This window comes from Amblyomma maculatum, chromosome 3, assembly GCF_055883805.1.
Source record: "Amblyomma maculatum isolate TAMU_Amacu chromosome 3, ASM5588380v1, whole genome shotgun sequence".
Lineage (NCBI taxonomy): Eukaryota > Metazoa > Arthropoda > Arachnida > Ixodida > Ixodidae > Amblyomma > Amblyomma maculatum.
Genome location: NC_139346.1, coordinates 34,862,492 through 34,875,133, shown reverse-complemented (window position 1 = coordinate 34,875,133; position 12,642 = coordinate 34,862,492). Strand labels below are relative to the sequence as shown.

Sequence of the window (12,642 nt, the reverse complement as noted above, 5' to 3'; positions counted from 1 at the left end):
CAAAGTCTTTTTCTTCATTTTCATGACGACACTGCCGCGGAACGTACGCTGTTTGCTTATACACGCTCAAAGCAGCGGGGATGCGGCTTCAGGAATTTCTTTGCAATGCAGAATGCATCGATGATCGAGATTTAGCCGGAACGATCATATCCCCGCATAACCCATTCCAGATTGTTCCAGGTTGTTCTAATTGCCTCGGGACGCCTTATCTTGAAGTTTATTTGTGAGCTCTAAGTTGAGTGCGACTGTAATCGGCCGACATTGTTTTGCGACGACCGCCGATCACGTTTGCCGCTACCGGCGCAACCGAGTTGTGCAATTACTTCTGGACGCATGTTTGTCCAATGTAGAGCTCATTACAGTTAGACCACAGCTCGTTCGTATGCTATTCCCGGAGTTTTCGACACCACGTGACATGATCAGATAAAGTTCGTGATTTCCCCTTCATTTCTGCGATGGATCTGAAATTTGTTCTCCCAGCATTGTTGCTCTTTTCGCCTATCAAGGTTATATCACTATCATTTTTCATTTTCATAGGCATCAGTGTGTCGTGAATGTAATTTTAAGCTCCAGTAAAAAAAATGAACTGCATTTAGATATATAAAGCGTTTACTTCGAAATCAACAGCACTGACATCTTTGCAACACTAAGTAATGCCGAGCTCGACTGAGTATCGCGTGTGCCGTCAGCGGTCATGATTTTGCTGTGTCAAGACAAAACCGTATTTTTTTTACGTTAATCTAAAATAACTATAGGCAAAACAAACTGTATAGGAAGCAGTGCGAGGACAAGCCGCAAATAAAATGCGCTCTCGCGCAGCATGTCTCCGAACACAAGCTTTCACGCGGCAAAAGAAACGACGGACGTGCTGGGCTCTCGCATCTTCCTACAAACCAAATTCACCAGAAAAATGGATGCGCGCCGAGCAGCTCACATAATAAAATGAAGAGGGATGCCAGAACAATAAAATTAAAAATCAATTTCTTCCAGAAGGGGTTGCATTAAAAAGAAGAAACCGCGGAAAGGCGTGCTCCGCATACCACCAGCCTAAGAGAAAGACAAGTTTGTCCTCTGGTTCTGTAAGCCGAGCCTCTGAGCACGTTCAGCGATTTGCAAAACTCCGCAAAGGCGCTATCCGCAATACCAGCGACGGAAAATGTGACTATAATGCAGGCTGCGGACGTGCCTATCGAAGCAGCACTGGTTGAATAATACATAGCACACTCGAAAGCAGATGAAACATGGCTGCGCCTGCATGGAGGATAAAGAATGGTAAGAGAGAGCATCTCGTTAGGTTGGGCAAGCCAGTGTAGCGCAGAAATTGTGTCGATGGTCGTCCCTGCAAGACAGTCACCGCCCTCCCCCCCCCCCCCCCCCCCCCCCCCTCCTTCACGTCGTGTCCCCGTGTACGTGCTTCTCGCGAACGACGTTGCAACAGACTATTCTGCGCGCAGCATGACCCTGCGTGACGCGGCGACATCCGATTAGTCGACGTTTGTGATGTCAGTCGTCGGCGTGACATCCGAGACAGCTGTGCTAGCGTGACATGGTCGCGTTAAGGCCGAATTTCTTCCGGCTATCTAAGCCTGTGACTGCTCGTATATCCACTTTTTGTTTTCGTCTTTCTTTTTACTACCGAAAAGTGCCCCTTGGCCATTTACTTTTTCGTTATGTAGGTAGCGGGTTAGTGTTTCACTTGCTGTTTGCCAGGAACGGCGCATTACAGGAAGGCTCACGGCAACACGGAACCCTAGTAGTTTGATGCATAGCAAAAGTGAAGAACACGAACATATCCTATTCGCGTGGCCAGAGTGGGCAGATAGCACGAACCGGCTAAGCAAGTAATGATTTTTGTACGCATGTTTCACTGCCACTCGCACTCAGAGGTTCTCAAGACGTTAGCACACCGACGTTCTCTCACGAGTTGTTGGTGCATGTTTTGCAGAGGAGATGTACACTGCTTACTCAGAGGGCAGAACATGAGTCCAGGTTCAGGTGGTGCCAGATAACGTAGGCTCATCCATTAGGGGCAAGGCCCTTCTGTTTTTTTTGTTTTTTAGAGAGAAAGTGAAACGCATTCGCTAATGGACACACCGCCGTCGCATCAATATAGGTAGGCAAAACCTCCGTGGAATAAAATGCAACAACGATAACGTCGTCTTTGGTCTAAATGGCACCGATATTAACAGAAGTCTTGATCAATATATAGTTCTTCACGAGAAAAAAAGTGTTGCTGGTTAATCTGTGCATCTACGGTATTGCTTCATGCAGCATGTTGACATTCTCCTAAGGTCCCGAGAAACCCCACACATCCGTGGAGGCTATACCACTAAGGTCTGTAACCGCATCGTACGGAAGGAAAATTAGCGCAAGGCGGACGAACACAAGACAGGTAGACATGACAACGCGCTTCCTAGTTCGACAGGAAGCGCGTTGTCCTGTCTACCTGTCTTGTGTTCGTCTGCCTTGCACTAACTTTTCTCCCGCACGATCATGAACCAACTATCCCAGCAACAAGTTTTACTTCATTATCTGTAACCACAAGCGCCCTATTCTGTTATCCGGGTATGCGCAGTGGAACTCACGGTTGCGGATCATGGTAGCGGATCGCGGTAGCTAATCACGGTACACTAAAACTCTCTATGAATGCTCCTTGCCTAGCGTTCTCACCGTCTCCATGACACCGCAGGGGCGCAACGAGAATGCTTTCAACCCGATCTTTAGGATGGCGCCTGGCGCACGGCAGCTATGATGAAGACCAACCGCCGCAATGAGCACGCGCCATCGCCACCGAATGAAGATGCTCACCACGAATTCAGCACGGAAGAATCACTATATGATCGACGGGATTCTGGCAAAAAAAAATAACATTACAGTAAAATCAGCCCCAAAGGCTTCCGCCTTGTCACTTAAGTGCCTCAAGAATTTTTGTTAAAAACGCGTGCTGCAGCCATGGGCGTCGGTGTGGAAAAGTTGCTCATGCCCATCCCCTCATGCCACACCATTTAACGGAGTGTTTCACTGTTGTGATGTAGGAGTGGCTGCGTATGCTTTATACGTGGCGCGAGTCGCCCCCATGCCTCGTCGCATATCAAGGAGGCTTTCAGCACTTGCTAGTCGCTTTTTATAGGATGTGAAGCACATCATGGTTGCTTGCACATTGCTAAGCTTGGTCGCAGAGAGAGATATATGCTTGGGACTGCTGTCGTGGCAAGTTACCGCATTGATTTTTGCTGTAAAACCAGTGAGATGAGGCCTATTGAATTGGAATATTTTTCTGTTTGATTTGGCACTGCAAGTGCGTTTTTCCTGCCACATCGACACACAGGGCCTCAAGCATTGCCTGCAGACATTTTATAGGGTCGTCTCAAATTTCATAAAGGTTTAGGCGTGGGCAGTGCCCAGATGAGGACATCTGGTCAATTCTTTCATTCCAACTACATCGTCTGAGTGGAATCACTTGCCAGCAGATGTGGCACTCACCGACGATCTCGAGCATTATAAGAAAAAGTTGAATGCCGGCTTTTCTTGCTCATGACATGTGTGCCCTTCGGTTAGTATTGGCACATGAACTGTGTGTCACTGATCTTTAGTTTATTTTTGTTGGTTTTTCTCTTTTTTCGTTCTTTTTCCCCATGAATTGTTGAAATTTGTAATAGCTCAGTGCAGCGAACAATATATGCAGTGCTGTAACCCATGATTGTATTCATTTTTTGTTATCTGTGCTTGCCACTCCCCTCAATAAAGCCCGCAGGGCCATGAGGGTATTTTAAATAAACAAATGCCAGTGGCTGGGATGACAGAGGCAGTATCAGTGCTGGAGGTTGTAGAATATCATCAGAAAGAAGGTGGATACCTTTTTCTTCATCCCTGTTACCCTCTGAAGTAACGGATTTTGATTGGCGAATAATATAGAACGTACTTCTCACTCGGCATCGCCTTGTGAGCTGGGGAGTTGTGCGGACGACGCGATACCCGAACTGAAACGCAGTTGACACCCAAAACCGTGTTTTTAGTGTTTTGTAGCGCATACTATGCGTTGATTAGTATATTGCAGATGCTTGCTGTTCAGGTGCGTCGGCTCCGTGCATCAAGGCGGTCGATCTTTGGCCGCCTTGTCATTGCCACAACGATGTATGTGCCGGGGAAGAGGCGTTGTGTCGCCCAGAAACAAGGCGCATGTAGCCTTTAATGAGCAACCTGAGAATGATGATTTGTATGTTCCTGCAGGTTGAATTGGCTGTTGGAGGAGTTACATTGTTTCTAGGACGATAGACGACACGGTTCATCGCAGTAAACAGGCAGAGGATGGTGCTCTCACCTCTCCAATACTATAGATCAGTTGACTACCACACATGGTGTTTTTATGTATGTTTCTGTCTGCTGTGCGAACTCTTATATGTGGTCATATTCACTCTTTCAGGCCTGATCCGGTTCAGACACCGACAGTGTCTGTGTTTTAATTGCTCCCTTTGCTTGCATATTCAAAATGTTATTAACACAGTCTATTCTTTGAAATTGTCACTGTATACATTTTTCTCAAAAAGAGCTTGATGTCTTCAAACCGTATGTTTTATACGTGCTTCGTGATAACGCGTCATGAATGATTCGCAATATGCCACAAAGTTTGATCGACATGAATAAACTTTCTTCACACTGCAGTTTCTGTCAGTATCCTTACCACTATTCTACACGTTTTATATTTCAAGCGATAGCTTATACAGCTCGTTCAGTCGAAAAGCCGTCGGTGGAGTCGTCACCACGTTTCGGAAATAGTCGGGGGATGCGTAAAGAATCCTATCAAGGGTTTTTGCGGTACTAGTGATCGAGAATTGATTGATGTGATAGGCGATGACGAGTGAATGACATTGTTATTTTTAATTGATGACTTAAAGAAATAAAAAAAATTGGAAAAGGGGATTTAAATGTGTCAAATGTTCAGAATGAAAAACCAATGCTTGATGATGTTAACAAAGAAAATTTGTAGTGTGTAATTGATCTATTAAAGATTGAAAAAATTATTTTAAATGTGTTCAACTGCTCTGAACGGGAATCCAATATTCCTTAAGATGCTATTAAGAAAGTTCATATTGTGTAGTTCTTCAATGAAGTAATTGAAAAATGCGTTCAAGGATGTCGAACTGCTCAGAATGGAAAGCTGCTCAGCCCTGCTCTTCAGTATTTGTGTATAAAAAAATAAACAGTAAAAAAACATCGCCGCATGTGTGAAGCGCTACCGCGGCATACCGATAACGGCGGAGCTTATGAGTCCCCCAAATTTTTGAACACGATTATTACACTGACATTATTACCGGGAACCATTGAAAGCTTTATTTATTGTTATTTGCAATAGCCCTGCCAGCACGAAACCTTATCACTGTGATTGCAAAGCGCGGAACGATCTTGTTCATGGCGCGGCTTTATTTATTTATTTATTTATTTATTTATTTATTTATTTATTTATTTATTTATTTATTTATTTATTTATTTATTTATTTATTTATTTATTTATTTATTTATTTATTTATTTATTTATTTATTTATTTATTTATTTATTTATTTATTTATTTATTTATTTTTTCTTAGCGCGCAAGATGTGCCGACATGTATATCGAGCGATTGCAGCACCTGGCGTCCGTTTCCACAATGATCTAGTTTGTTCTGGTCATCTTTTGCGCACTCATCTAGATGCATCTTTGCCGTCTATAAAATTGAGCACTGCCGAATGCGACGGGAATTCGTCCTTCGACAACCGACGAAGGATTGCTGCACACGACGCCACCGTTTTACTTGATCCTTTTGAGGGCGCAACTGAGCCCATTAAAGAGTTTCTTTCAGTGCACCGCTAACTTCTTCGTTTCTCACCTACGGCATTGTCACTGCCAAGTGACAATATACTATATTTACATGAACTCCGGAGGTTTGCGTAGGTTAAACTTCTGGCCGTATTCAAATATGAAAATAAAAATCCGACTAATTATGAAATAATCATTATTTTCGCTTTGCGGCACATGTCATGTAATAAAGCCAAATTTGTACGGCAGAAAAAAGTTTTTACGCAACTGTTTTGCTAGAGTGAAAAGTGCTGCTGCGTGAACGCTTATCACATATTTCCGGCTGCGCTCGAATATAAGTTCTTGCTCCGGAACTCTATACCTGCTTTACAAATTCAGTTTCATTATTGTGCAGAGGAACAGCGGTCTAGATGTGCGTGCTCAGTTATGTATACAAGACAAAATGCGTGCATGCGTTTACGCATTCGCTCTTGCTGAATTTTGTCCAAATGAAACCGGAAGCGCAGTTTTTAAAGATGCATTTGAGGAAAATCCTTGCGCTTTCTGCTCATAAGACGCATGTTCGAATAGGCACAAACCTGTGCCTCAAGGCGACGGTCAATATTTGTAGGACCAAGACGCTTTGCTTCAGCTTACAATCTCCACTGTCCAGCGCATTTCATCCTTTCAGACAAATTTCAGCAACTATGGCTGCTAACACACTCACATTTTTAGCGCAGGCTTAACGCCCCTAGAATTAACTCACGAGAGGCTTTCTGACGACAGCATTGCATTTCTAGATGTTAGGGATTGTTTCGTAACCCACATATTTACTGGAAGTACGAACCATGCGATAATAAGCTACTGCTTCCATTTGGGTCTGCTCATTCTATAAACTATAGTAAAGAAGGCTATTGCAGGGCTGTGCTTAAGAAATGCTCTTTGTAAGTCTTGTCCTGAACTTATGGCTGCCAGCTTCAGTGAACAGATCCTTCATCTCCGAGCTGCGGGGTACCCTATACATGTCATGATCAGTGTCACTCAAACCCTTCAAGCGTTTCTTGTCAAAAGAAACTCATGTCACAACCATCTTCAAAAAAAAAAAAAAAAAAAAACGGATTGATGTGATCTCGTCCATTCATGGCCTGTCTCACCGCCTCAAAAATGTCGGTGAACGAGGGGATGTGAAAATTGTTTTTTTTTTTCGCCCCCGCTAAGCTGCAAAAATTGCGCAGACTGACAAGGCTTGGTAATTCGAAGAACCTGAAATGCAAGAAGAAGCACCGAACAAAATTTGTAGAATGTACTAACTTTGTTGTTTACAGCATTCCTTTGAAATGTGGGAAAAGCTATGTAGGACAAAGCGGTAGGTTTTTGAACGACCACCTCCGAGAACATTGTAGCAATGTGTCTGAACAGCAAGGAGGGTTTCTGAGTGCACATGCTAGGCAATGTAACAAAATAGTGTAGATGAAAACGATAATGGAAAATAAAACGATTCAGATGAAATATGCTTGTGCCAGTCTGCTTACCAAGAATGCTCTGTTATCGCGAAGAACTACTGTCAACTAACTCGTGAAATCCTAGAAGCCAGGATGATAGATCGGTTGGATGGGTTCTGCATGGCCAAGTCTTCTTTTGCTATCACTCGTAAAGGGCTGTTATACTTAAGTAATCTTACCAATGTTTCGCCTACTGCGCATGTGTGATGTTGCCTTGTTCAGCTATACGATTCCGAGGCTCTAAATAAACTGTTGCAAGTCAGCGCTCGTGTGTCGAATGTGTCTTCATTGTGTCCTTGTTTTTTTTTTTTTTTTGCGCTGTACATTTCCACCAGAGAATAGGGGCAGTGTTTGCATCACACGCATTCGCAGATTATGTTTTACTGTCCCGCGCACCTGCGATCATGACATTTAATATGTCGCATCAGGTCACGCAACCTGCCTGTGTGCGCTCTAGTGCCGGATGAGGTTGTGCATTATAACCATCTTCACTTATCTCCGAGTGGACAAGAAAAAAAGTAAAAGCAATCTCGTTTCCGTTTCCTGGCGTCCATGAATAACTCAGGACACATTATGCATTAAAGAAGGTAGGGAAAGGAAAGTGCGCTTTAATTCTCTCGTTCCAGAACCCACAATCTGCCATCAGCCACCTAGCTAGCAACGGATATCGGTGATCATCATCCCCGGCACACCCTGAAAGCATTAAATAGAGTCACGGATAGGCACTATTTTCAACACATCGGGGATTGCGTGCAGCGGTCATGGACACATATAACGTGGGATCGCCATGAAAAACGTCACAGGGCAGAAGCGAAAAAATCGCGCCATTACACCATTTGGTAAACCTGGGCGGCTGCGCAAGAGATGGCGACTCAGCGAAATTGCAACACTCATAGCACTTCTAGTGCGGCCAGAACACGGATAGGATGCGGCGAAACAATAATAAAAGCGAAATCGCCTTGTGCGTGGTCGAGGTAAGTCATCACGGTCTGCTTAGAGGTGCCACGCCGTTGCTATAAATGGCATGGCAACGGCGCGACTTCATCGACCGTAGGGCGCTTTGCGCCGACATGTAGTTGAGCTGGCCTCCAGGGGGTAGACTTTTGGGGATTTTAATTCCGTGTACAGCTTCCCTAACTCCGAATTAAGGAAGAGCGAGCTGAGAGCTCGGAATATGCTTCTACCTCAGATAAAATTGAGACGCCCGGTTACAACCTATGGTAATGTAAATGTAAATTGGTTTATAGGAAAGAAATAACGCAGTGCCTGTAACACTTTCTCTGTGGACACCTGAACCGCGCTGATAGAGAAGGTGGGAGTGAAAGTAGAAAGAAAGAGGCACTGTAGAGGACGGGGAGTAATTTCTATGAATTGGGGATCGCCTCCATCGAAACGGAGCCACCACCAGTTGGGTTTAAACCCGGGTACTCCAGTTCAGGAGCCGGGCGTCTTAACCACTGAGCCACCGTGGAGGGACCTATGGTAATGCGCAATTCCTTTTTCGCAGCCTTTGAGCATGCGGAAAATGGTTTCATAAGCGTGGTCAAGGTATGCGAACGTGGTCCTCAAATCTCTGTTCACGTGCGCTTGCACTTGTTCACTGTGTTAGTGGGAGCTACAACAAGGTTAAGGTCGCGAGGCGTGACAGGTGATGTTGGCCGGAAGCGAGATCGACCGCATGTTTCACATCGACAGCATGGTCCGGTCATTCGGAGCTCGGTCAGAAATCAGTGGAAGCTACCCGACGTGGCTGCTAAACGCCAATTGAAATGCTCCCGGTCGGCAGCGCCCTTTGGTGCTAAGAAAGAACAAAGGAAATTACAAACAGTATACCTGCATTGTGGCAGCCATAACAATAATCATAGACTGTATTGGGAACCACTGTGAGCAGAGCACGTATGTTTCTTCCTCTTGAGGAACAGCCACAATGATGACAACGGTGTGAATTCGGCACTCCAAGGCAAGTGGGACTAATTAGCCACCTGCTTCTAGAAGAAGGCACCCAGGGACCACCTGCTTCTATAACAAGGCACCCCACGTGTTTAGGAAATTCCCCGATTTCCTTAAGGTGGAACAGTGTTCAATTAAAGAGGAGTGCTTATGCGCACTGTGAGAAAACGCTCCAGAGTTCTATGAAACTTCGCAATCGAAGATTTCTCTTTAACCGCTGAGTAACCGTACGGGTGCGTTCTGGTCCAGTTAGTAATTACTCTCCTGAATACAGCAACTTCACCACTAGAACGAGCAGGCATGAACGAAGAACTGTGGCGTGCTTCCGGGTAAGAAGACTACATAGACATTTAGTGTGAATGCACTCCTCCGAATGCAAGCCAAGAAAAGTTTTTGCTTGTGCAACGCGGGTTACCATAGAAACTGTGACACCAGCCGTTGTCGAGCCAAGGCGGGATGACGGCATGTACAGCAGATACCCATATGGCACCTCCCCTCTACTGCCGCTGGCACGCCATTTGCTCGCACTCCATCATTAACGGACCTCTATATGGTACATTCATTCCTCATTTTTTTTGTGTAAAAACCTTGAAGCAAGCATTCTTTGTGGAGAGTTTCATATAATTTGGTCTCTCATCTAGCATCCATATGATAGTGACGTCAGAACGTATTTTGTAACAGCGATTCGAACAGACGACATATTTACCTCTAATGACATGCCGTGCAACAAAGTCATTTAACACCGTGGCTAACTCTGAGCCAGTCCTTGAATGCTAAATCGCCAAGCTCAGCTAATGCAAACCATGCTTTACGGTGCTTTCGCACGTCTTAACCGGTCTAAGAAGAGTTAAACCACGGCAATTTATCTTTTTTTTTTACGTTTTAAGAAAATATCTTACAGTCCTGATATTCCCAAAATAGCAGCATAAAGTCAGAACTTATTTCTTACCTCTCGTAGTTGAGAGTATCTCAGTAATCTGCGATTCGCTGGAGACATTGCTTTGCTAAGTCACTCAAGGGAAGAATAGCAAATAATGATTGACGACTTAGGCTGGAGATGCAGAAAGGGAGGTCTAAAGATTAATATGCAGAAGACTGAAGTGATGTTGAACAGCTTGGGGAAGGAATAGCAATTTAAAATAGGTAACGAAGCACTAGAAGCGGTGAATCTGTCAAATTAGGACAGGTAGCGACCGCAGAGTCAGACCATGAAATGGAAATAACTAGAAGAATAAGATTGGGATGGAGCGCATTGGCAAGCACTCGCAGATTATGACTAGCAGCTTACCGGTATCGCCCAAGAGGAAAGTATACAACAGTTGCATCTTACCTGTACTCACCTATGGGGCTGAAACGTGGAGGCTAACCAAGAGAGTTCTACTTAAGTTGAGGACAACCCAGAGGGCTATGGAACGAAAAATGGTAGGGGTACCATTAAGGAGATAGGAAGCGTGCAGAGTGGGTCAGAGAAATCCCTCAAGTTAATGACATTCTAGTTGAAATAAAGAAGAAGAAATGAGCATGGGCAGGACGTGGAGTGCGAAGAGAGGATAGCCGATAGTGGCTAAAAGTAACCTATTGGATTTAAAGATAAGCGTAGCAGGGGGGTTAGGTGGACGGATGAGGTTAACAAGTTCGCAGGGGTCAAGTGGATGGAGCTAGCACAGGACCGGGTTAACTGGAGGAAAATGGGAGAGGTCTTCGCCCTGCAGGGGTTATAATCCGGATGATGACGATGACGCAGTTAAGAACAGTCCTGTATCAGAAACAAAACTATTAGCAAAAATGCACAGAGCTGCCTGGCGAGGAAATACTGTAACTGGCATTGTACTGTCTTTCTTTTCGCAGAAATCCAAAGTGTCGAAATGCTTCTTAACTATAGCGCTTCCCAGAAAATTGGGAGCAGGCGGCGCCAGACACGCGTGGCCGACTGTCATCTCGTATGACGCATACAGCAAAGAAGAAAGAGCCGGAGCGCCACAGTAATGGCAGGTCGATCAAGACGCAAAAGACGCCGGCGCGGCGCCCCGCTCGATCTTCCAGTAGTTGGCTGCCAACTGGCCGAAGACAAAGAGAGTCTGGGTCGCCGCGACCGTCTTATAGGTTCCCTAGGGGGGGAAGAAAGTGCTGCGATCACGGACAACTCGCACGGTGGCGCCGCTATCGAGGATAAGCTCCCTCAATCGAGAGGGCTTTGCTACGGGATCAAGCGCGTCGCATATGAACCATGTGGGGTCCAGCACGATGTCACGCATCACGCGGCACGAAGGTGCTTGGAGGGTCATGCCGACAGCAGGTGGTGGCAGGGCCAAGGATAATGTAGTATAACCCATTAAACGTTCCGAGGGCTAGAGAGCTGTTATTCACTAAGAAGGCGTCGAGTTACGCAATGACGTCTCAGCCAAAGCTGCAGTCAACGAGCTGAGTCTAACACCGGCTGTCTGATAACGACCAACACGAATTACCTCGCAACTGACAAGCGCGCCGCACGCACACGCATCAGGCGGTGCTTCGCAGAGGCCCTGCCGCCGCCGGTGCTCCATTCAGGCAGATAATTAAGCCATGCCGGAGGATAAAGCGACGAGAGTCCTACCTGAGCCTGCTCCACGGAGTGCCTGCCCACCGTGGCCCTGACCAGGGCGCCCAGGTTGCGCACGAAGAGCACGAACTCGACGCACATGGCTGCCGGCGCGAAGGGAACTGCGCGAACTTCCGCTGCTCGGCAACCGCGGTGTCGTCGTCGGAGGCGGCGGCGCTGTTCCGACTGGACCCGGGCCCGGCTGTGCCCGACGCGGAGCCTGGGAGAACGCAGTGCGCTGTCCGATCGATTGGCGCCGGCCCGATGCGCAGAAAGAAACGCTGAGGGAGGAAGAGGCTGGGCACTTCTCTCCCACGCCCTCTCAGCGGCACGCATTCTTTTCGCCTCTCTGGCCGCATCGGAGGCGTTGTCGGCGAGTTCGCCTCTCTTTTGCGGATGTTCCGCGCGACAAGGTTTCGATTGATTGGAATTCCGAGCGAACGATTCGAAATGCGAACAGTCGAAAATTGACCCGGCAGTGGCTCCACTGGTGCTGCTATTTGCACGGGGTGACGGCTTATAACCCGATTGTTACGAGGCTGCCACTTATATTTTCTGGTGAGTGTACTTAAGTTCCTGCTAAACAATGCAGTATCCCATTTCATATGCACACGCTTGAACCAAAGAAAAATCTATAGAAAGATGGTGCATTTTCTTCCTTTTTTTGTCAATGCATTTCTTCTATTTATTTATTTTTCCTCAAAGGTCCCATTCGGGACATTACATGAAGGGTGTGGATATCATGGCAAAAAAATATTATACATTAATGAAAAATGGACAGAAATTACGTTGATGAATAGGCTTCCTCGATAATGCTCCGTGCAAACTGCTTCGCCAT

General features: G+C 46.0%; 1 protein-coding gene across 1 annotated transcript in view; it reads right to left on the bottom strand.

The window, feature by feature from the left end:
* LOC146194494 (uncharacterized) overlaps positions 1 to 12,378 on the bottom strand; it is a 36,525-nt gene extending 24,147 nt beyond the window's left edge. Inside the window, exon 1 of the mRNA XM_084596062.1 lies at positions 11,820 to 12,378. Within this exon, the coding sequence (XP_084452188.1) occupies positions 11,820 to 12,140 (321 nt within the window). The 5' untranslated portion in view covers positions 12,141 to 12,378. The remainder of the gene's footprint in view (positions 1 to 11,819) is intronic.
* Between the last annotated feature and the right edge of the window lie 264 nt (positions 12,379 to 12,642).